A 23,956-nucleotide genomic window follows, 5' to 3' on the forward strand; every position below is an offset into this window, starting at 1 on the left:
GGAAGCTTTCTTCCCTAGAATAGATTATTTGGGGGGATTTTAAGTCACCTTCACTTCTTATCACAAACTCCCCCTGAGAATGATTACTTAGAAAACTTAATTGCTGAGGATATGCTTGGGTTTCAAAATCTTTACTTAGCTCAACCTTCATCCCCAAATTTTAAAAACATAATTTGAAATAAAAATGAAAATATCAGACCAAAGAGGAAATTTGGTGGGATAGAGGTCTTTGATGTTTTGATCCCAAGATCCCAAACTAGAACCTAGGGAACCTCCAGGTGAGAGAGCCAATAACAGAATCATAACTTGGGCCTTGGAGTTGGGACAGGGACAAAGGAACTCAGGACATTTGCAACAATGCATCCAGAAGAGACAGGGCTGAAATCACTGACACTCCTATATCAGGAAATATCCAATCTCAGATGCATGATCCAATTCACAAACACACACATACACACTTGTCTGCATCAGTGATTCTCGTTGGTTGATGGAGATTTGTACTTTCAGTACTTTACTAATTGGAGAAAATAATGTCAAAAATAAAGAAAATACCCAACTTGGGAAGAGAAAAATGAGATTCTCTGACATAGGCAGTAAGTGTTTTTAAATAAAACGGCCTGATCTTGACCAACGAAGTAATAATACTATTCTGTTTTCAAAATATATTTGCTTTAGACCTTGAAGACTATTAATATAATAATTAGCATATTATATTTTCCAAGTCCGTTTTTTTATCAATAGAATCAGTTCAATAATATAATCCTTTACTCATTTTAATGATTTTTCAAGATACTCCAATTTTAATGCCTGAACATATTAAGGAAGTTCATCATTTTGTTGTTTTGTTTTATTTTTTGTTTTTTTAATTTGAAAATATTAAAGGAGTACAAATGATTTTGTTACATGGATAGCTTTTATAATGCTACATCAGGGTTATAAGTGTGCCCATCACCCGAATAATGTTTATTGTACCTATTAGGTAAGTTTTTACCCTTCCCCTACCCCGGCAGAAGCTCATTGTTAATGGCAATTAGCCATTTGCCAATCCTCACAATTTCTGCTATATCTGCATATCATCCGTACAATTATTTACATTTTATTCTTTAAACCAACTCATATTTTATGTTAAGACACTAATTTTTCTGAAGCAGTAATATGCATGACATTTCTTAGTGAAACAGGATTATTTAAATATAACCAGCAAAAAAAACTGACCCTAGCAATATAGAATTAAAAAATTAAAAAGAGTGTACTGGAAGGATATAGGGTGCCTCTAGACATGGAAAGATCAGCAGAAGAAGCAGGTGTTGAGAAAGACAAGCTGGGACAACCCCAGGGACAGAGGTCACAGGAATTATCACGCAGTCACCATGGTGCTGATTGAACACAAAACTTTGTGTCACTTCATTGGAATTTCAGGAACAGAGCATCATGTGTTTCCCTCACACCATGGGCACCGTCTTGATTGACAGTCCCATGGAGACTGACTCCAACAATGGGCAGCAACTCTCCAGAGAAAACTCTGGGCGCTGTCACAGAGGTGGGAATAGAGGCTGGACCTATGTGGTATCATCTACATGAATTTTTAAAGTACCTGCCAAATATATAACTATTACTATAAAAATACTCATTTGCACCTAAAATCATCTCGCTTACCAGCACTGGTCCCTGGGGCTAAGAAGTCTTTTTCTTTTGGTAGCATATACTGCTTGAAAGTGGCAGCATCAGTCAGCAAAACTCTACAAGGCCAGCACTGGAGATTTAACCCCTTCAATAAGACAAAAATCACTATTTTGCCCTTTTCAAAAATAATAGAAAAACATACCGTTGATAAGCCATGCAAACATTTCTAAATAAATCAAAGTGCCTGGCTGATTCATTAATTCAACAAAGGTGGATTGAAGACTAGGGCCTGGAGCTACAATAGAAATCTTCTCTTAGAAAAATTACTCCGTTGTCAATGCCAACCATTACACTATTATTTAAAGAGAAAGCAATTTCAAATTCGTGTTTCCCAATATGTTCAGTGACAGGGAGAGGCTACGTTTAAACTAAGCACAAACCTCCAAGTATTTAGGAAATTAGAGTACGTTTTCTCTGACTACAGTCAGTTTCTGGATACAGTGACATCAAGCCATTGAACAATAAAAATTTCAACATTGCCAGCAGATTGCCTTAGAGATACTATTTCATTTCATTTCATTTGGCACGAGGAGTGCCAAAGAGAATTCGTTCCTGATTTTCAAACATAAGGAAACAGAATTTTTTAAAAGAGAACTTGCTCAGGGTCACACAGTCTGGGATTTATCTCAGACAGTGCTACTCCAGGGCATGCACTCTTAACCCCTATACTATACAACCCTCAAATCCATCCAAGTGGCCATCTGAATTTATAAGGATGTTTAGCTGTGGCCCTTTCTTTCTTTTCAGATTGACAGAAAGGAAACAGAACCATGCCATGAATCTCTTATTTAATATGCTTACCTATCTCTTTACATTTTATCACTTCTCTATGGCACTGTGTTTGTATCATAAGAGGAATAAATACTCAAATACAAAATAAGTCATGATTCTTTCTGTCACAGCAGCTTGCAACGTACAAAAATGTGGCAAATACTTTTCTCATAGTAACTTTCATATTCAATAGAAAAAGGAAGTGTTATTTCTAGTACATTTCCTTCTATTGCCAGTCAGTGCAGAGACAGTATTAAAACATTAGTATATTCGTTTCCACAACAAATAGGTTGGTTGTTCCAGTTTGGAACAAGTTATTTCTTCCTGCTGGTTTATATAATTTACCCAGAGGGAAACAGGAGCTATTTTTAAGTGAATTATTTTATTAGATCTATATAAAATTTGTCTATTTTTAGGGCACATCTACCTTTAGAGCTTGGCAAAAGTATTAGATTGGTGTTCAAATCCCGGTTCATAAATAGCAATATTGTGTGTCTTGGGTCCATTATATTACCCCGCTAAGCTTCTACTTATTTGTAAATTAGGGCTGCTCAGGTGATTAAATGAGACGGTATCTATGAAAGTACTTAGTACTATAATAGGCACATAGTAGCTGATCAAAAACATTTGTTAGGCCAAGCGCAGTGGCTCACACCTGTAATCCTGATACTCTGGGAGCCTAAGGCAGGAGGATCTCTTGAGGTCAGGAGTTCAAGACCAGCCTGAGTAAGAGCAAGACCCTGTGTCTACCAAAAAAAAAAAAAAAAAATTAGAAAAATTAGCCAGGCGTGGTGGTGTGTGTCTATATTCTCAGCTACTTGGAAGGCTGAGGCAAGAGAATCACTTGAGCCCAGGAGTCTGAGGTTGTAGTGAGCTATGATGATGTCACTGTACTCTAGCTGGGGAGACAGAGTGAGACAGTGTCTCAAAAAAAATTTGTTGAACATACTGAATTTTAAACTGGATCAAAGCTTTAAATACAGAATTTGTTTAATTTGGAGATAAATTAATTGGTACAGTATATATAATAATTTCAATACAGATTGCAATTATAAGTTTACACAATAAGTATACAATATAAATATAAATGTACTCGTGTATTTCTTCACCAGTGTACATACGTATTCATTACCTATATAGAGAATTTGGGTAAAAAACATTACTGCAGGCCAGGTGTGGTGACTCACACCTGTAATCCTAGCACTCAGGAGGCCGAGGTGGGTGGATTGCTCAAGGTCAGGAGTTCAAAACCAACCTGACCGAGAGCAAGACCCTGTCTCTACTATAAATAGAAAGAAATTAATTGGCCAACTAATATACATAGAAAAAATTAGCTGGGCATGGTGGCGCATGCCTGTAGTCCCAGCTACTGGGGAGGCTGAGGCAGTAGGATTGCTTGAGCCCAGGAGTTCGAGGTTGCTGTGAGGTAGGCTGATGCCATGGCACTCACTCTAGCCTGGGCAACAAAGTGAGACTGTCTCAAAAAAAAAAAAAAAAGAAAAGAAAAGAACCACCTTGTCTAATTGGTTTTTGGCTTTCAGAGAGGTGAGGAGGATAAAATAACCGGTGCCCATTAGCACTTCTGAATATCCTTCATTTTGAGTGTTCATCATTTCTTCTGGAAAACCACAGATTGGTTGAAAACTCAGAGAAGGACAGCAAAAACAAAGAGCTTTCTTTGCCCTAGAGTCCAGGCCCCAGTGCAGGGCACAAGACCCCTATACCTCCCATTTGAACTTGAAAAATTCAAGTGCATATTGAATCCTGAAATGGGCTTTTATATCTTACTCAATTCATGTTAAGAATTAATTCATATCCAGAAAGAATATTTTAGCTAAGGAGGAATTGGCACTTGAAATACCATGAACTAATTTAAAAAGTTAAAAATTATTAACTTATATCTATGTAAGTATATAATATATGAATATCTGAAAGAAAAAGAGGAAGCTTCCTAATCAAGCTTGCCAGTTGCTTCTGAACTGGATTTCTGAGCAGCCTAGATAAAATTACAAATGTAAGACTCACAGAATAACAGCATCTGACAGATAGTAGGTGTCTAGTATATGGTAAATTCTTACTGCCATATTATTATTGTTTGTTTAAAAAGTAATAGCTAATATGGCCATATATATTATTATTAATTGCCATGTCCAGGTTTGGACAGTTTTAATAAAGCGTGCCTTGAATGTAACATGTTAGAAATTTGGAGAAATTTGGGCATATCACTTCCACACCCCATCCACTGTCATCTGCTGCTATCATAGTTTGAGGTTAAATTTCCTTTTTGGGGTATTATTGACTATGACACTTAATAATCTCCATGCCCACCCACTGAGTTCCCTTTATCAACATTAGAATGAGCTTTATAATTAGAAGGAAATTGTGTGCCCATGACATTTGGAGAGCTGATGCCCATCTCTGTTCTTTATCAGCCACCCAAGAAATATGCCACCAACGTTTCTAAAGTTATTGTTTGCCCATTGGCCATTAGTAAAGGGCTTTGGCCAATTTTGTCAGGGATTTGCTTGCAGGATTCTCTCAAGAAGATATTAATGCATGGATCTTAATATCTCCATCAAAAGATACAAAAAACAAGGCCAAAGAAGGAAAAGTAAATGAAGTCAACCAAAGTATCTGTATCCTCAGATTGGTGGAAAGAAGCGAACAAGATCTTGCTGGAAAGAAAAGAAAGAGTTGTCAAGAGTGCAAGTAGTTAATAACACTAAAGATGTGTCCCTTGCCCATGTTAATGTTCTATAACTCTGTATGTTATCAGAAAAGAAAAATATATATATAATTCGCTGCCAAGCCAACACTTCAGGGCTTGGCATGCTATTTTGGGATACATTTTAAGATTCTGGCAAGGAACACCAAGTACGTACCACAAAAAAAACTCAAATTAGTTCTCTTGACCCTACGCAATACTGGTATGCTTAAACGATATCCAGCATAGTTCAACTCTTGGGATCATTAAGTCCATTTTATAACATTTTGCCAATATTGGAAAACCTCTGGTGACATGATCTACAGCCAACAAAGGCAGCCCATTCCATCTTTGAACAGTTCTGAATTCATTAACTTATCCATTCAACAAGTATTGGCAAGAACAAATATTTTGTGAGACAGGTATATCTCCAGGCCCTGGGAATATAGCAGTGAACAAGCTAAGTCCCCCTGCCTTTATGGAGTTTATATTTCTGTAGAAGGAAATAGAGAAAAAACAAAAGGAAAATATAAAGGATTCAGAGGATGATAATTGCTTTGGAAAAAAACTAAGTAAAGAGATTAGGAAGTGCTGGATGGGGCTAAAAGGGTTAATATTTTATATAAGAAAGTTAAGGAAGGCCTTAACTTTAATATCATAATAAATATATGATATATGTGCAGATATTTCTGAAAGATATATGGATATGTATGAGAGAATCCATTCCAGGCAGAAAGAACAGGTACAACGGCTGTAAGGCAAAAACTTGTTTGATGTGTTTGTGGAATAACAAGGAGGCCAGGCTGGTAGGAACAGAACCAACAAGAGGGAGGCAGGGGCCAGACAGGTGGGACCTCATAAAGGAGAGCTTTGTAGGCCAAAGCAAGTACAAGGCTTTGGAGGGTTTTGAGCAAAGGAGTGACAGGTAAATTTTGAAGGAATCACTCTGGCTGCTTCGTTGAGTATAGATTGCGGGACAGGACATGTTGAGGACAAAAGGGCTAGGTACAAAACTATAGCAATCATCTAGGTAAGAAATGTTGGTGCGTAGGACCAAAATGGTAGCATTGGGGACAATGAGAAGTGCTAGGCCACTGAGAAATATCTTGGAAGTGAAGCCCATGAGATTTGCTGACAGAGAATATAGAGAGTAAAAGAGAAGAGAAATCAAAGGTGACTCCAGGGTGTTTGATCTGGGAAAATGAATAAATGGAGTTTCTATCAATTGATATGCAAATGAGTGGGAAGACTTTAGAAGCAGACAGGTTTAGGGAAGAGGAAGGGAAATGGAACATGGGAAACTTTGTCATGGGAAACTGATTGCCCATCAGACGTTAAAGTGGAGATGGCATCTCAAGGGAAGCCAATTGCCATACAACCTGGGATTCTTATTTCACCTGTAAAATGTGTGGGACACCTTCTTCCTGCTTCCCAGCATTATGAGAAAGGATAAAAGTGCTTTGAAAAACAAAACACACCATCAACCAAAAACCTGGTGATGGTGATAATTTTTATTATCATTGAAATTAAAATTTGAACTGAGGAACAAAAGGAATGGACAGATGGGGAATTGGTGCCCATATGGATAGTAGGATGGGGACAGAGGAGAAAACAAGCATGATCACATAGATGTAGAATGAATCTGTTGGCTTTCACCGTGTAATGCGGCATTGGAGATGATGACGTGCCGGGCTGCTTGCAATCTCCGTGTGATTATTGAAGTCTCTCAAAGTAATTTTCTATTTCAATGCTTCATAATCAGGTTTATCCTGGCCAGAAAAAATCTGCTTTTATTCTTTAGGATCAATAATTGAATTGCTCAAGGAAGAAATGGCTGACTTTATTGCATGGTGCTTTAGCTCCATGCTTCAATGACATGTCCCACACTTGTATCTTGAGGGAAGGTGTAACCATACCAGACCAATCTGGCTCACCTTTTATATATCGAAGTTGTGAGTTGTTCTTCAGTTGCCATGGACCACCAGGTTGAAGGTCATATAAACTGAGCATGCCCAGATGAGCCAAGCTAGCATGCAACCATGGGCAGAAGCTTAGTGCTTGGACTGAGGAGTGGGACTGAATTAAGAAGTGAACACTGCATGGCAGAGTCTGGGATCCAATCAGATGGAGCCCTGACATCACCTCACTGCAAGATCCAATCAGATCACACCTCGTCACCCTATGCTGATAAAACCTGACCTAGCCCCCAGTTCAGGGAGACAGGCTTGAACATTTCCTCCTGTCTCCTTGTCATGCAACTTGCAATAAAGCTTTCCTTTACTCAAAAGCTGGTGCCCTGGTATTGGCTTCTATGTGCATGGTGAAGCGAGCCCATTGATTACTGGGTAACAAAGGGAACTTTTATAACAGGCAGAGCTCCAGGCTCTATGTCACTGGAGGGACAGCTGAATCCTTCCCAAGACCACCCAGTGCATGGACCCCCAACTCATCTTCATCACTATCCATGCTCGAATGCCTGGCTTCCCCCCTAATGAATACCAACATGTGAAGTCTGATTTATGCAACCATTTAACTGAATTGAAAACTAGTCGGTTAAATGCAGCTTGACTATTTCAAAAGCAAGCATCCATTAAGAAGAAGAAAATTTCAAGTGGTTTCTCCAACTGCGCATTTCTTTTAGTTGAACAATTCGTTTTTGATCAGAAGAGCAAAGACGGACAGACGAGGATCACAACACTCAGAGTTTTTCTGATTTATATACTTATTTGCAGGTCAATAAGTGCCCTTGATGGAACTATTTCATATAGTAGATACCAAATTATCAGTAATAAAGCCAAAAATCCAAGAAAGAAAAGAAAAAAAGAAAAAGAAAGTAAGAGGGAGAGAAAATTCCATGTTAAATGGAACAGTCAATTGTTGTATCTATGTTATTATAAGTCAACAAGACTATTTTTCACTACACAGTCCACTATGATCCTGGCCACCAAAAAAGAGCAAGAATAATAATATCATTTCTCAGGAGGCAGTACTGTCTAGTGCAGAGAAAATATACCAAGTGTTGGAATCTAGTTCCACCTCTGCAATATTAGTTACATCATATTTGGCACATCACTTTACTCCTCTGAAACTGTGTCCTCATATGTAAAATAAAAACTTATTTAAGTAGCTTCTATAATTTTGGAATTCTCTAATTCTATGATACTTTGCATTCATGGAGATCCTACCTACCCCCTACCTCTCTGACCTCATCTCCCACCCTCCCCACCTCATCTACTTTGTTCTGGCCACACTGGCCCCTTTATTCTTATTCTAATACACTGAGTGTGTCCCCTCCTGGGGCCCCTGGACTGGGCTTTACCCACTGTCTGCACCGCATGGCCTTCCTCCTCCCTCGTTCCAGGTCTCTGTCCGAATGTCACCTTTACTGAGAACCCTTCCCTGACCAACCAGCATACAATTGCACCTTCCTGCCAACTCCGTCCTGTTCCCCTACTTCATTTTTCATTACAGCCCATATCACCGGGAGGAGAACATACTTTTTTAAAAAAAAAAATTACCTGCCACTATGAAAACAGGAAATTCATATTGTAAATGCTGCACCCCCAAGGCCTAAGGACGGTATCTGGCTCATCATAGGTACTCAGAAAGTGTCTGTTGAATGAATGGATGGATGGAGAGATGGATGGACGTATGGATGAATAGATGGTATACATTTCCTAGAATCTTTACTAGCAGATATGGCTTCCAATGCATTGGCCCCCAAACTGGGCATTCAGCTCCGGAGAAAGCTTTCATGTTAAAGCTGACAAAAGCTGCCCAGCAGGTTGGCTCTCCAGCCCTGAGCTCTCTTCCCATATTACCATCTTCTCAGGCTTGGGCCTCCTGGGCACAAGGACTGCTGACTGTGCTTGGCCCCAGGGGATAGCTAAACCTCTCCCTGGGACAGACATAGAATCCAGGGACATCCCTACTGCATGTTTTCTAACTATAACCGCCCCAGCCTGGGGGGAGGGACAGAGACTATTATACGTGGGAAAGTTACTTGAAGTTAGCGACGCCTGTCCTGTGGAAACTATATGGCAAGGCACCTTGACAGAATGGGATTTTGTAGCAGCGGGTGGGGAAAACTTTGCCCTGCCCAGAAAAGTAAAATTTCATGTGGGTTTTGTCCTATCCCCACCCCCACGCGAGTTCTGTGCCTCAGAGCTGCTGGGGCCCCCGCGCCAGACCTCGCAAGAGGGTCACTGCTAGAATGACTGGCGATGCCCCCTCCCCAATCCCCTGTTGGGGTCTGGGGTCCCAGAGCCGCCCCAGCTCTGGATGAGACGTCCCTTGGCTCCCGGAAGTTTCCCAGAAGGCTCTTCCTGTGCCAGGCGGCAGCCGGGCGCTCTGGCCGCGGACCGCAGTGAGCGCTTTGTCCCCCGCAGACCTGGCTGACACACCCGGAGAAAGATCTAGCAAATTGAGAATTCCCTGCGCCTCCCACCTCCCCGCTCCGCTCCGTCCCCAAATGTTTGGGCTTTCTGAAAATTGGTGTCTCTCTCCTGCCCTAAAGTATTTCAAAAGTCTTGGAACTTTTGTCATTTGTGGCGTGGGGGGGGGGGGATGGGAGGTCTTAAGGATTAAGTTGAACCTGCAGCTGCCGCGTTTTGCACCCGAGTGGGGGCGGGGAGGGACGGCTCTCCGCAGGGGACTGGGGCTGCATCCCGGGTGGTCGCTCAGGGTACTGGGTGGTCCCTCCGCAGTCCCCGCCCCCACCTCGCGAGCGAGCTTTGGGTCTGTCCAAGAAGGGTGGAAGGAGACAAAGAGCTCAGCTGTGACAGCAGCGACGGGAGGGCGGGGCGGCTCCAGGCTAAGGTGGGGGTGCTGGAGCCCAGGGGGCGGGGGGCTGGAAGCGGGACCGCTGCACTAGAAAAAGAAAAAAGTCACATCTGGGCATTTTGACTTTTCGAAGCCTTTCGTCTTCGGTTAGCTCATTAGATTCTCCCAGGTTAGGGAGGCTTGTTTAAATTATTGTTTTAAAAAGATATTGAAATGATACACTTTTCCAGAAACACCTTCCGATGCGCTCAGTCCTGCCTGGGGACACAGCCCGGCTCCTCCGGGAGGGGCCGCAGAGCCGACTGTCGGGAGACCGGGGAGGGAAGAAGTGGGTGTTCGGGTCCCGCCGACCCCCCTTTTCCACCTCGTGGCCAGGGCGGCGTCCCGCTGCTGTGGGTCCGCCCTGGGGAGACGGGAAGGGCCCTGAATAGACGGGAAGGGTGCTGCCCGGGGCTGGAAGGAAGTATTGCTCTACGCATTTTGCTGAAATTATCCCTGAGCTTGAGCGAAGCGTCGTTTCCTAAGCGGGCTGGAGAGAGCTGCAGGGCTTGACCACCGAGCAGCAAGGTGCCTGTCTGGCCTCTCTCTCCACATAATAACAAGCTAAGGATGCGGTGTTTAAATAACACGTGCACACGCGCGCACTCACACACACACACACACACACACACACACTCGGGCAGGCTGATCGCTCTGCCCGCCGAGGGGCCGTTTGTTTCCGGGCTGTGCCCCACCCCAGGAAAATTGCGCCGACGCCGTGGAAGCTGAAATTGGCCTCCATTCCCCGAAGTCTGGACACTGCAGCTGGTTTCTCAGAAGTCACACTTGCCATTTCCAATTTCCACCTCTCCGCGGGGACCGGGAGGTCCTGCAGGCTGTGCCGAGCGTGTGTCGGGGCGGGGGTGGGGGGACCGTCCTTTTCCAGGCGCCCCTTACTAAGTCGCGAAAGTGGCCCTTTGGGGACCCGGTTCGCGCTCCGAAGTCGCTTACACAGCCACCACTGTCCTGTTAAGGGAGTGCTCCGTGATCAGAGCCCTGGGGCCCTCCTGGCAGCCTGCCGCGGGCTGGTGGGGTCCGTCGACAAACCCATTGTGGAAGGGGGTGCGTTTTATTCTCGCCTCAAAATCACCCTCTGGTTTCACATGTCTGACGCCAATTTTTCTGCCTTAAACTGTGTGAATGATTCGTGGCTTGGAGGTGAGATTGTCTTTCACACTTATTCTCTTTTGTGTGTCTAGGAGGGAGGGGAGGAGAGAGGGAGCCAGGGGTTTTCTGCTGTGCGTGTGTTTTAACCCCTGGAGTGAAAAGATGGAGTTCTCCAGTGAACAAAGAAACAAACTAACAAGTCAGAATAAGCAGATCATTCCTTCCTCTCCCGGTTTTTAATGCAGGGTTTCTGCCTCTACTAGGCGGGTAGATACGAAGTAAAAAGAGAGCTTGAATTTTGCTGCATCAAAGCATCCTGCTAGTTGCTATCTGTCCTTTTTTTCTAATGGTCATATCAGGAAATGGCCTATACTCCACATGACATTATAAGGATGTGGCATGGTTGTAAATTGAGAGAATGACATTGAGCTAAGAGCAAAGGGATTAATGGAACCATCAATACACAAATGAAAGTGCCTTTAATAGCTATAAGAAATCTGAGCTGCATCTGCAGTATCTCAGGTTGATTTTTCATAAACTCCTTTATATTTAGACTACTTGTAATCAACCTACATTTTTATTTATTAGAAGTCTCCTATTTAAAAATCATGTGCAAACCTACATTTCATATATATATATATATATATGCTGTGTCAACTGGGATGGGTATGGTGACAAGGGAATTATTAAAAAAATACTTCAATAGAAGGGCAAACATTAAGGTATACATTTGATGAAGATATTCATTGTCAAGCTGTCTATAACTTTCATTACGTGTTTTTTTTTTTAAACTTAAGTCTGGACACATGATCAGATAATAATGAGCATATTGATAAAAACAGAGTAGAAGAATATTTGAAACCAGAATTGTTTCAGAATCTTTGAAACGGATGCCTGATGTTCATAAAAGAACCACATGCTCAACTATCTGTGGTAGCCTCCAGCGATGTCTACCTCTTGGTATTTTCCCCTGGTATGTGCCCTTGTGTAGATTTCTTCCATACTAATGAGGCAAACTGGTCTCACTGACAAATAGAATACAGTGGTAGTCATGATATGTGACTTTCAAGGTTAGGTCATAAAAGACATTGTAACTTCTGCCTTGATTTCTTGGAGGCCTTGCTCTGGAGAAGGCTGGCTGCCATGTTGTAAGGATGCTCAAGCAGCTCCATGAAAAGCCCACGTGGAGAGGAAATTGCCAGCCAAGTGGATGAGCCACCTTTTAACGTATCCTGCAGCCCTAGTCAAGCCTCCAGATACCAGTAACCTCAGCCAACATCTGAAGGCAACCCTATGAAAAAGCAAGAGCCAGAACATCTCAGCTGAGCCACTCCCAAATCCCTGATCTGCAGAAACTAAGAAATAATGAATAATCGAGGCGTTTAGAGCCATTTAACTTTGGAGTGATTTGTTATGTGGCAACAGATGACTAATAAAAACTGCATATTCGTGTGATGAATGAAATATTATCTAGTTATCAAAAATAAGATACTGTTTACAACTTTCCTTCTCCATGCATTCATTCTGTCAGTAAGACAATAGCTAAAACAATATCAGGAATCACACCATGTCCTGCCATCACTATTGCCACTGCCTATTCTAAGTCACCATTCCAGTTTTTGTTATCTGGACTAAAACAATCTTTTACTTAGTCCCTACTTTGACTCTTGCTTCCCTGACATCTATTTCACAAGAGCCAGAGTGGTCTTTATGTTAATAAAACATAAATAAGATAACATCACCTTCTCCTGCTTAACCTCCGCAAAAGTTTCTAATTGCACAAGGAATAAATAATCTGGCCTTTGCCTGCCTTTCTCAGCCCTCTATCTTACTCTCTGTCTCATTCATAATCCTCAGTGATGAGCTTAACTCATTTTCCTGGGTTCAAAGAAGCTAAGCTGTTGTTTTTGCTGTTCCCTCCACATGGAACCCTCGTACTCCAGATTGTTACATGTCTGGCTCAGATTATAGATCACCTACTTATTAACATTTACTTGCTCACTGTCTTTTCAAACACACACACACACACACACACACACACACACACACACACCCCACTGGTAAGTCCCTGAACACTGGAAATTCTCTGCTCTATTTCTTGCACTTTGAACAGTGTCTGTCATGTAGTATATGACTAATTTTGTGGAATGAATGGGTGCTGTACGTCAAAATATACATAAATAAAAGCAAGACCTAAGAAAAGAACATATAAATGAAGATAACTGGGTTTAAATGGAGAAAATGAGATATTTTTTCCTTTTAAATTTGTTGTTAATGTCATGGTTACATTATTTTAAAACCCTCCATGTACAAATGATTATCTATGTTGAAGCAGAATAAAAAGTCTGGCAAAAACTACCAATAGTTACTTTCTGAGGCTGCTGAAGGTATTTTTATTCCCAAGTTGCTTTACCTTTTGGCTTTATAGTTCTTATTTAAGACTCTTCACTGAGAATTTTCTAGAGGACCTTACACTGAAAATGGTCCCTGCCAAGAGCTTGTATAATTCACTGCACACCTAACAGAAAAACCTCCTGGATTCTCCACTGGGAGCCCCTTTCAAATGAATCGCCGCTGAACTGGAATCATTTCTGAAAACTCACACTCTGTCCTCAAGGGAGAAAGAAGAAATTCTCAATCCTTCTCATGTTTATGAAACGTTCTCGCAGATATTAAACCTTTGCCATTCCAGAAACGTTTATTACTATGCCCACTAAATCCAAGGCACTTTATAGAGTATTGTGGAAGGAAAGGAAGACACCTTTTATTCAGTCAATCTTTATCTCCCCCCTCCCAAAATTATTTGAAATAACTTACAAGAAGACAAGCAAGAAGCAGGAGATAGAGAAAGAAGAAGATTTTTTTAAGAGGAGGAGGAGGAAAATGAGAAGAAACAGTTGAGGATCAGTAAAATATCAACAGAACGAGAAAATACCGACCAGGTAGAGGAATAACACTGTGAGAACCAGCATCTTGAAAGTTGATGATCCTTGAAGATAAATTTCAAATTCATCTCTGTTTATAAGACCTGTTTCCTGCCTTCCAAAAGCTTATAATTTAAGCAAAGGGATTAAGATATGGACATAAATCGTCAAAGGAATGAATGAAAAGTTTGAGCATCCTAAGTAATTACAATGGTGTGTGTGGCTTTTGAATGATACAGGACTGCCTTTTAAGAGTTCTGATTATTATGTGAAAACTCTCTGACCACTGTCACAAAATACACTGATGAGAACATACTTGATGCCAGAGGCATGCCTCAGAAGATGGACTGCAAAGGCAGGGAGGGGATGAGTCAAGAGTGTGGACTACGAAGCTAGACTGTGAGGTCTGAAGCCCAGCCCTGCCATTCAGACCAGCTCTGAGACCCACAGCAGAGTAACTCTAGAATGCAGGATGGACACTCCATTCTTACTTCTCTGTTCTTTCCACAACAAGATTGGAACTGATTATTGAATACTCTTGACTTTCTAGGCATCCTGAAGGCACTTTAATCTATGGAGAAGTTATTCATTCAATAAATATGCACCGTGCCTCTACTATGGCAGGAACTATGCTAGACACTGAGGATAAAATAGTGGGCAACAGAGACCCGATTCTCATGCTTCTGAGGACCCTACTGTAGTGGGAGAGGCAACCTGTGATCCAATTATCACACAAATAGATAATGTCTAGTGACAAGTATGAAAAAGTCTACAAAGTCTTATGAGCATATTTAATAGAAGAACTTGACCCACCAGAAGAGGTCAGCAAAGGGTTCCCTTAGGGAATGACACTTAAGCCTAAATCTGAAGGGTAAATAGGAACTGGCTGGGCAAGGTTGAGAGAAGGAAAGAAAAGATGAGTGCTCCAGACAGGAGTTGTCAGGGTAATCAGCCAGACCCTGCAGCAGGTGGGAGAACCGGAAGACCAGGTTGGCTGGAGCACCGGAAGTGAGGGGCAGGTGGATACACAGAGGATGAAGCCAGAGAAGTAGGCAGGGTTCAGGTCTATGCAGGCCTTGAAAGATCACATGAGAGAGTTTGGTTTTTATATTTAAAAGAAATAGGGGCCGGGCGTGGTGGCTCACGCCTGTAATCCTAGCACTCTGGGAGGCCGAGGCAGGAGGATTGCTCAAGGTCAGGAGTTCAAGACCAGCCTGAGCAAGAGTGAGAACCCCATCTCTAGTAAAAATAGAAAGAAATTAGCTGGACAACTAAAAATATATAGAAAAAATTAGCCGGGCATGGTGGCGCATGTCTGTAGTCCCAGCTACTCTGGAGGCTGACGCAGGAGGACTGCTTAAGCCCAGGAGTTTGAGGTTGCTGTAAGCTAGATGCCACGGCAATCTAGCCCACTTGCTTTTCAAAGATTAGCCTGCCGTGCTGATTGAAGAAGACCAAGCGTAGGCACCGGTGGCAGTGCACACGGAGGTGTGGATGGATTCGAGACATGGAGGTAGGAACCGCTAGGATATGGTGACAGATGAGACCAGAAGGTGTGAGGAGAAGAAATGGGAGGAAGATGACATGCAAGGTGTCTGCTTTATAGAATCAGATGATTGGGGAGTAGGGTCATTGACTGGAAGGGGGAATAACTGAAAAAGGACTGGGTTTTTTTTGGGGGGGCAGAGAGAAAAGGGGGGTGGGCAACAGTACAGAATTTGGGGAAATTTTTTTACAAACTCCAAACTCATTTAATTTAGGTTTTTCAGTATTTTATTATGGCACACAGGATAGAGTATGGTACAGTGTTCTTACTTAACCAAGAAATTCTCAAACCAACCAGCTGTTCCCATTTAACTGAAGTTACTTTGTAGATGAAGTTTGCATCTGCCTGAAATTCACCATGTGTATCATCTCACATCCAATTAGCATAAATGTGAAAAGCCTGGTTCTGAGACTCTTAATCTTTACAGAAGCCGATATGCTCAGAGCCTTCATAGTTCAAATCCATATCTTCATGGCAGATAAAGAAATATTTTACCTATTTGCACGGTAACATATATTTAACTAGAAATAGGTGGTGCAAAGGGAACAAATAACTTTAAATGGAGACCACTTTGGTTTCAGGTTAAATTCATAACTTAAATATATCATCTACAAATCAAATATTGAACAAAGTCAGCTGACAAGACAATTGTTTAAGAACAGAAGCAGAGTAGCAGCAGATAGTCAATAATGTCATCTATATTCCCCATCAAATGCAATTTCGAGAGCATCCGTAACTTCACGTGGACAGGGAGGACAGATGGGGTGTGTATTTGATGCAATGTCCAACCAGTTAAGCTATCACTGAAATCCAAATATTTCCCAATAAAGACATGCAGAGCAATGCCAATATAACATACAAGTATATTATCTCCCCCCTTAAGTGACTGATAATAATTTCATTACCTGTGTCTGTAGTTTTGTAAAAAGGTTTAAAATGTGTGGCATTAAATGCTATTTACTTGAGACAACAGAATTAAGCGAACAACGCACTGAATCATGAGCTCAGGATCACAGGCAACATGTTTGCAGGGGAGTGACAAACAACTTTTGATAGTCTCGACTCTCTCCTCCCAAAGTTATACATTGGCAAAAAAATTTCTTCTTCCTGATTCTATCATGTGCTCAGGTTTCAACCTTTGCCCATGATATTTAGACTATATTTTAAAATGTGGTTTTAGAGAGGTGTGAGATTTATATCCTATTCATATTGTATTATCATTACATACTAGTTTGAATCAACTTATTTACTATAAAGGGTGTATCTGTCAGATATTTTCAGACTTGCTTCCTATAAAGCTGTCCTGCAACCTAATATTATATATTTTATGGGGCAAAATATCTTGTTACTTATAGACTTTCTCATCTACTCATGTTTATGATCCATAACATTTTTGAAGGGAAAGATTTCATGAATAGTCATGACCTCACTGTATCCCTCAGAATTTCCAATTAAGGGGGGGGGAAGTAATTGTTAAAATCTTGCCTTTTAAAAAAATTAGAGGTCAACAGATCACTTGTATATAGTTTAGACTTGTGCCCTCTTTAGGGTATTTTAATTAAGTCAACAACCACAGCAAGAAAGATGTCAGTCAGTGTAACTTTATTTACTATTTATTGCACATCACTTGAGGTCTTTTAATGTTTAACCACCGAAGGCTCAAAGGACTATTTCTCCATGAAGTTTAACATTAGTGAATTCATTGATTCGTGGTGTGTGTGTGTGTGTGTGTGTGTGTGTGTTATTTGTAAACATCTGAATGATTCACATTGCCATAGATCCTGAACTCATAAGCGTGGACCATGCACAGGCTGGCAGCAAGCCAGAAAGCCACTCCGCAAGCAAACAGATACTCTGCATAAAGAGAAAAGTCATAGCACAACGTTGAATGTCCAACCTAAGTCATCTCAGAATTATACATAGATTGACTTTTTAATTCACAGAGGATCTGGAACTCAACTGGTTGGTTGGTGATGGGGGTTGACCTGATTTTGGGAGAATTATTCCTGGCATCATTAAAGAAAAGGGGAGCAGGGTGGGGGCTCAATCTTTCTTCTTAGTTGCCTGTTCCTCCCCAGCACCTTCAACTTTTTTCTCATCCTCCTCAGCTTCTTTGGTCTCTTCTCCTTCTTCACCTTCACCTCCTTCTTCTTCTTCCTTCGCATCTTCAGATTCTTCCTGGGCAGCTTTAACATATAAAGAAAATCGACAAGATCCAGATGCAGGGTAAGTGCAGTCAAAACATTTCTGCAAAGGTTTTATGGGAAAACACAACTGTTGGGATGCTCACCAGCCACCTCTCAACGCCACTCCCCAAAAGCACCTTTCGCAGACAATGCTTGTCACGAATCCTTTGCCACTGAATGCATATTTAAACTGAATGAGAGTATGCATGTCTAAGTCTAGGTGCTGGAAGCTCTGCTCCTCTCCAAGACCTAACCTCGGTATTTCTTACGTGTTTAATATTCATCTTTGTAGGATACCAACTGCTGTGATCAATGAATGCATTAAAAAATGAAATTTTTGAGCAATCACTCAGGTGCCTACTATAAAGGTTTGCTACATAAACATATGTATTATTTATTTAAGATTCTAAAATCATACATGAATAAAGCCTCCCTAGCATAAGCAAGACTTCATTTATCTTACCCACTTCTTAAATAGCGACACCCAGTGTGCACTTGAAGTTGCAGGGGTTTGTTTTTGATCATACCTCCTTCTTCCTCTTCGGCTCCCTCTTCTTCTCCAGCCTCCTCCTTGTCCTTCTCCTCCTCTTCTGCTTCTCCTTCAGACGGGGGTTCGTCCTTGGCTTCCTCTGCTTTGGCAGCCTCAATGGTCTCCTCCACCTCGATCTGCTCCTCCTGGACGTGGCTGGTGTAGTAGGCCGGGAAGGAGCGGGCAGACATCAAGTAGGAGCTGGCCTGTAAACCGCCGTAGGCAGATCGGCCAAAGACCTGGGAGCTCTGGGAGTAGCCACTGGTGAGGCTTCCCACGCTGGTGAAACTCAGCCGGGTCTCCTCGCCTTCCAGAAGTTTCCTGGGGAGGGCAGTGGAGATGGTGGAGGGTGGGATTAGAAAACAGGAGCAGGAAGTGTGTTTAATGACTTGCTCTGAGCCCACCGCTCACCCATTCCCCCTAATGCCCCCAGGAACAGGACTGGGAATTATCAAAAGTTAGTGACGGGATTTTGTGACTGTGACCAGAAAAAAAAATAATAATGAACAGGCCTAATAGATTTAAAATATAATGGGAAGCTAAGAACAAGACTCATTATTACAGTGTTACATGCTTAGGTATTTGTCTAAGTACCTTCTTTTTGGGAGAAGCCAAAAAAACTAATGCTTCATTATTTCAAATAACTATGACGGTTTCTGTTCCAACATACTTTTAAATGGAATCTGATTTTCTTCCTAAGACTTAATGGCAGCTACCTTTGCCCCTGTTTTCACCTGTAAGCTGCAATCTCAATGTCCAAAGCCATCTTCACGTTCAGGAGGTCTTGGTATTCCTTTAGGTACCGTGCCATTTCACTCTTTGTGGTTCTCAATTCATTTTCTAATTTGTTGATTGTGTCCTGTTGGAAGACCAAAAAAAAAAAAAAAGAAAAAGAAAGAAAGAAATGCTATCATTTTACTGTAGTACAGTTGCAAAGGCCTACTGTCAATTAAAATCAAAGTGTATACCTTTCATAAAATCTCTCCTAAAACAATTGCCTGTTCTTTTGAAAACCCTTTCTTGGTTAAAAATGGCCAGCTTCATGAAGCTTGAGATGAAAAAAAAAAAAAAACTGATGAAAGAAAATTCTTTTTTTTTTCTATTTCTTTACTTAATACAGTCTGATAATCATCATAAAAATTAAAAAACTAAATTGATAGAAAAATTTTGTTTCTCCCTCACTGATTAATTCTTTCCTTTATGGGAGAAGAAAATAGCTGAATTGTAAAAATTATATTCTCTAAAATATTTCCGTTGTATCTAAATTATTTTTTCTACTCCCCAGAAGATGGAGATCCTCTAAATAGAAAGTTTACCTTGAACTTAACTATGTAAAACAATTTTGACTGTATTCCTGTCTACCTGCTAAGGGGAGGGAGTAGTTGGTAAAACTAATCATAAAGCATGCCGGTCACAGTAATCTTTGAGAACTGATTGAGAGTGTTTCGCTATAGTATTTATTAACCAGACAATCCAATAGGTGCTGCAAAGTAATTTGTGGTTAATGAAAGTCAATAAAGAGTGGATGTCACTGCAGGCCAGAGGCAACGCCCAACTCTCTCTTCTTCCCCTCCCCCACCCAGCCCCCAGGCAGGGCTGGGCAGCTTCCATGCGCAAGGCAGATTCAACAGCACTTAGCAGTGCAAACCCAGACTGCAGTCCGAGTGCCCCACCCTCGCCCTCCAAGTGCCCCACCCCTACCACGCAGACTTTAGGGAGCCAAGTCCTACCCCTAATGGCTGCATGCACCTGCCTCAACCCTGGTCTCCACTTTCTGGGCGCACCCTCACTTCCCCACCCCCTATTGGCACCCCCCCCTCCCGCCCCGTGTGTTTCGGATGGCACCCCACCTGCATAGCACTGATGTCGGCATTCTGCTTGTCCTCCAGCTCCTGCAGCTGCTTCTCCAGCGCTTCGTTCATGCCCCGGCATGCTTCGATCTCCAGGGTCTTGGCCTTGAGCAGGCGGCGGCTCTCGGACACCTCGTCCTTGGCGGCGCGCACGGCGTCGGTGTTCTTGGCGGCGCTCTCGGTCAGCACGGTGAAGCGGCTCTTGAACCACTCTTCGGCATTCTGCATGTTCTTGGCGGCCAGCTTCTCGTACTGCGCGCGGATGTCCTTGAGCGCGGCAGAGAGGTCGGGCTTGGTGGACACGTCCATCTCCACGGAGATCTGCGCGTACTGGATCTGCGCCTGCAGCTCGGCGATCTCCTCTTCGTGCACCTTCTTCAGGAAGGCGATTTCGTCCATCAGGCTGTCGATGCGCTTCTCCAGCTCGGCGCGGGCCAGCGCAGCCTCGTCTGCGCCTTTGCGCGCCTCCATCAGCCGGCCCTCGGCGTCCTCGCGGCTCAGCACCTCCTCCTCATAGCGCGCCTGCAGGTTGCGCAGCGTCTCCTCCAGCCCCTCGCGCTCGCCCTGCAGCGCCTGCTTCTCGTTGGTGGCGTCTTCCGCCGCCAGGCGCAGGTCGCGGATCTCCTGCTCGTACAGCGCCCGGAAGCGGGACGGCTCGGAGTGCTTCTGGCGCAGCACCAGCAGCTCGGCCTCCAGGACCTTGTTCTGCTGCTCCAGCTCGTGCACGCGCTCGATGAAGCTGGCGAAGCGGTCGTTGAGGTCCTGGAGCTGCGCCTTCTCCTGCGTGCGGATCGACTTGAGGTCGTTGCTGATGGCGGCTACCTGGCTCAGGTCGAGGTTCTCCAGGCTGGGCATCAAAGAGCCCGAGCTGGACGAGTAGCTGCGGCGCACGGACAGCGAGGAGGACACGGGCGCCGAGTAGCTGGAGTAAGCGGAGCGCGCGGTGCTGTAGCCGCTGCGCACGCTGGAGATGTGCACCCGGGGCGTCTCCACGTAGCGCCGCTTGTAGGAGGTCGAGTAGTACGGCTCGTAGCTGAAGGAACTCATGGTGGCGGCCGGTGCCTCCCCGGCCGCGGCGGCGCTGGGGGCCTGGAGAGAGAAGGACGGGGGAGAGAGGGGAAGGGGAGGATGGATGGCTGTGTGCGGCTCGGCGCGGTCCTGCCACCCCTATTTATACGCCGCGAGGATTCTGACGCAGTGTGCGATCGATCACGGCGCGCCGGCCAGTGGGGGCAGCGCGCTGCCGCAGCCCGGCCAGGATTCTGCGCAAAAGGGAAGGCGGGGGCGAGCGACAGGCGGCTGGGGAGCTGCGGCGCCCGCCCTTCCTGCTTTTATTCTGAGGCCCTCGATTTTTCTCTGAGACCCCACACCCCTCCCTCAGTTCTCAGTTTCTGTACCCACCCACCCACGCACTCCCATCCTTGCTTATACCTAGACCTTGTGTCACTTACCTTAAGTGTCCCCAATAACAGATCCTCTCTCCCTACTGACACCCTAGTTTTCTATGTTCTGGTGCCTCGCAGGCACCCTGTCCCCCAACTCTCCCCTTCCCCACCAGGGACTGCCTTGATTCATCCCTTTTGGTGTCTGTGGTGACGGTGCAGCGAGGGCATTTGACATGGAAATAATAGGTTAACTTGCGTGTATGCCGCATAGGTGGAGAAGAGTTTCACATTACTTTGCAGCCTTTTCTGGCACTTTCTTTATCTCCTTTTCTTTTTCTTTAATGTGCTGCTTCTCAACACACAGGGGATGTGCGTGCACACCCTCCACCCCAGCCACACACACACACACACACACACACACACACACACACACACACGCTGCGGCACTGCAGGTGTGTGTTTAGCATTTCTAAACCTTTAGAGCACTTAATCAGCTTGTCTGTGTTCCCAGCTTTTCTCTTTGTTTCTTTTCTGGGAATGGAACCTCAAATGCTTTCAGCGCGTTGCAGGGCGTGGGAGGAGAACAGAGACCGACTGGCTAAGGCGGCCGCGCGCTCCGCAGCTGCGGGGACCTTGGAGCCCACCAAGCCGGATTCCTGCCTGACACCACCAACGCCAGCATATTAAACAGCCCCCTTCCCTCTTTTTACACCTGTATAGCACTCAACCTGATGATTCGGACAGGCCGTGCAGGTGGCTGACTTTCGGGGAAGCCAAGCCGCTGCGGCAGCCCCGGGCGCCGGGTGTGGTCTCGGGGAGAACTCGCTTCGACTTCTAGTTCAGGAGCGATTCTTCCCCCCCCCCCCCCATTCACCATAACAAGTAGATAACAGATGCAGTCAGGAATCCATGGGCTCCCTTTAGGAAGCACCGGGACACCCGAGACTGTGCGCGCACTGGCACAGCCCTGCGGTTCACCGAGCATCCTCCGGTTTCGTGGAGGGATTGCAGAGATGGAAGTTAAAATACCTAAGAATTTTCTAAGCAAGCATTCAGTTTTTGTTTTATTTCTATATCAACTTACTGATTTTTTGTCAAGAGGCAAAGTAAGGGGAAAACATGTGAACAGTTTTCAAACAGAGGAGCCGAGCGGCTTCCCGTGCGATCCTCAGAGGGCGGAGCGCGTGGAGCCACCACGGTCGCCTCCGGAGGTGCCGCCGCCTCTCCCGAGAAGAGAGTGGGTGAGGCTCCTCCTCCGAGGTCCTTTCAGACCCTAAAACCCCGGGATTATGATCCCTGCCCCCCGCCCCTTCATGGTAGAGAGCAGGACTGCAGCAGAGAACTTTCATCGGATTTCTAAACAATCTCTATTGTCTCAAATAAGGCCGATTCAGAAATATTGATGTTGGTAGTTTAAATCTATCAAGACCTAGTGATCTCAGAGGTCCGTCCGTGCCCAGACGTTCTAGGATTTTCAAGCCGAAGGTCATTAGGCTGTCCTGAATATAGTCTGGCCCTGGCGGATGTGGTAGGGTACTTACTGGGGTGAATTTTTACAGCCTGCACATTCTTGGTTTTCTCGTCTGTCAGATGCAAGAGTGGGAGAAAGGCTTCTGGGGGGGTGGGGGGGGTGGGGAGCGAGAATCCTGAATAAGCCATATGTTTATCTCCTCCCAGGTACCCATACGTGATGGAAAGTGGCAGAACAGATGGTTTTGTTAACCTGCTGCACATCGACCACATCGTTTCCCACTCAGTGTGTGAGTCTGCGTACACCCCACTCTCGGGTATTCACGAATTCATTTCCTCTGTGCCAGCCCCCTTCCCTGGGAGTTTCAGGTCACCTTCAAGAGATCTTAAGGCCATCAGCGTTTCTTTTCTTTTCTTTTTCTTTCCATAGCTCCTCACTGAAGCCTTTGACTGCAGAGGAGGCTGCCCAGAAAGGAGAGGGGTGCCAGGAGCCTGGACGAGAAACCAGTGAGGCACGTGGGGCTGTCCTTTGGATAGCAGAAAAAGGAGGCACGAGGGAGGGAAGGGTGCGGACTGGGAGGGCAGAGGGCCCCTTTCTGTGCTGAACCTGGTGGGTGGAGTGGGGGAGGGGCGGGACAACCTTGTTTATCACCGCAGCTCTGTGGTGTTTGTGAAAAGCTCCTGGCATGGCCACCTCATGCTGCACGACAGCCTTACTTTAGGGCACCTGAGCCCAGCCTGGGTCTGAGTTTGGTTTTGGTTACCTCCACCGTCAGCCTTCCTCTGCTAGCTGCCTGCTTCTTCTTTAATATTCTGTCCAGTCATCCTCCTTTTTAAATCCTCCTCCCAGCATTTTGCTCTGAAAGCCTATGTGTCATTTGCTCTGGGTGTCAAAGCAAAGGTAAAGTGAGCAACTTCAGAAACATCTGTTTAGAAAACAAACAAACAAACAAAAAACAAATCCTGACTTTTCCTTTCCC

At 44.2% G+C, this 23,956-nt stretch overlaps 1 protein-coding gene across 1 annotated transcript; it reads right to left on the bottom strand.

The window, feature by feature from the left end:
* Window positions 1-17,270: 17,270 nt before the first annotated feature.
* On the bottom strand, window positions 17,271-21,331 carry NEFL (neurofilament light chain). The gene is made up of 4 exons (XM_012782122.2): window positions 20,122-21,331; window positions 19,006-19,130; window positions 18,270-18,592; window positions 17,271-17,742 (listed from the first exon to the last, which is right to left on the bottom strand). Exons 1-4 carry the CDS (start codon window positions 21,166-21,168, stop codon window positions 17,600-17,602), a joined length of 1,638 nt encoding a protein of 545 aa, XP_012637576.2. The 5' UTR covers window positions 21,169-21,331; the 3' UTR covers window positions 17,271-17,599.
* Between the last annotated feature and the right edge of the window lie 2,625 nt (window positions 21,332-23,956).

The sequence above is a fragment of the Microcebus murinus genome, chromosome 24 (genome assembly GCF_040939455.1).
Source record: "Microcebus murinus isolate Inina chromosome 24, M.murinus_Inina_mat1.0, whole genome shotgun sequence".
NCBI lineage: Eukaryota > Metazoa > Chordata > Mammalia > Primates > Cheirogaleidae > Microcebus > Microcebus murinus.

Excerpts from the sequence above, each read along its gene's own strand:
- NEFL (XM_012782122.2), bottom strand. The coding sequence starts at position 21,168 with ATGAGTTCCTTCAGCTACGAGCCGTACTACTCGACCTCCTACAAGCGG. Across the intron at positions 19,131-20,121 it reads CCGACATCAGTGCTATGCAG|GACACAATCAACAAATTAGA; the intron begins GTGGGGTGCCAT and ends GTCTTCCAACAG. Across the intron at positions 18,593-19,005 it reads ATTGAGATTGCAGCTTACAG|GAAACTTCTGGAAGGCGAGG; the intron begins GTGAAAACAGGG and ends TGCCCTCCCCAG.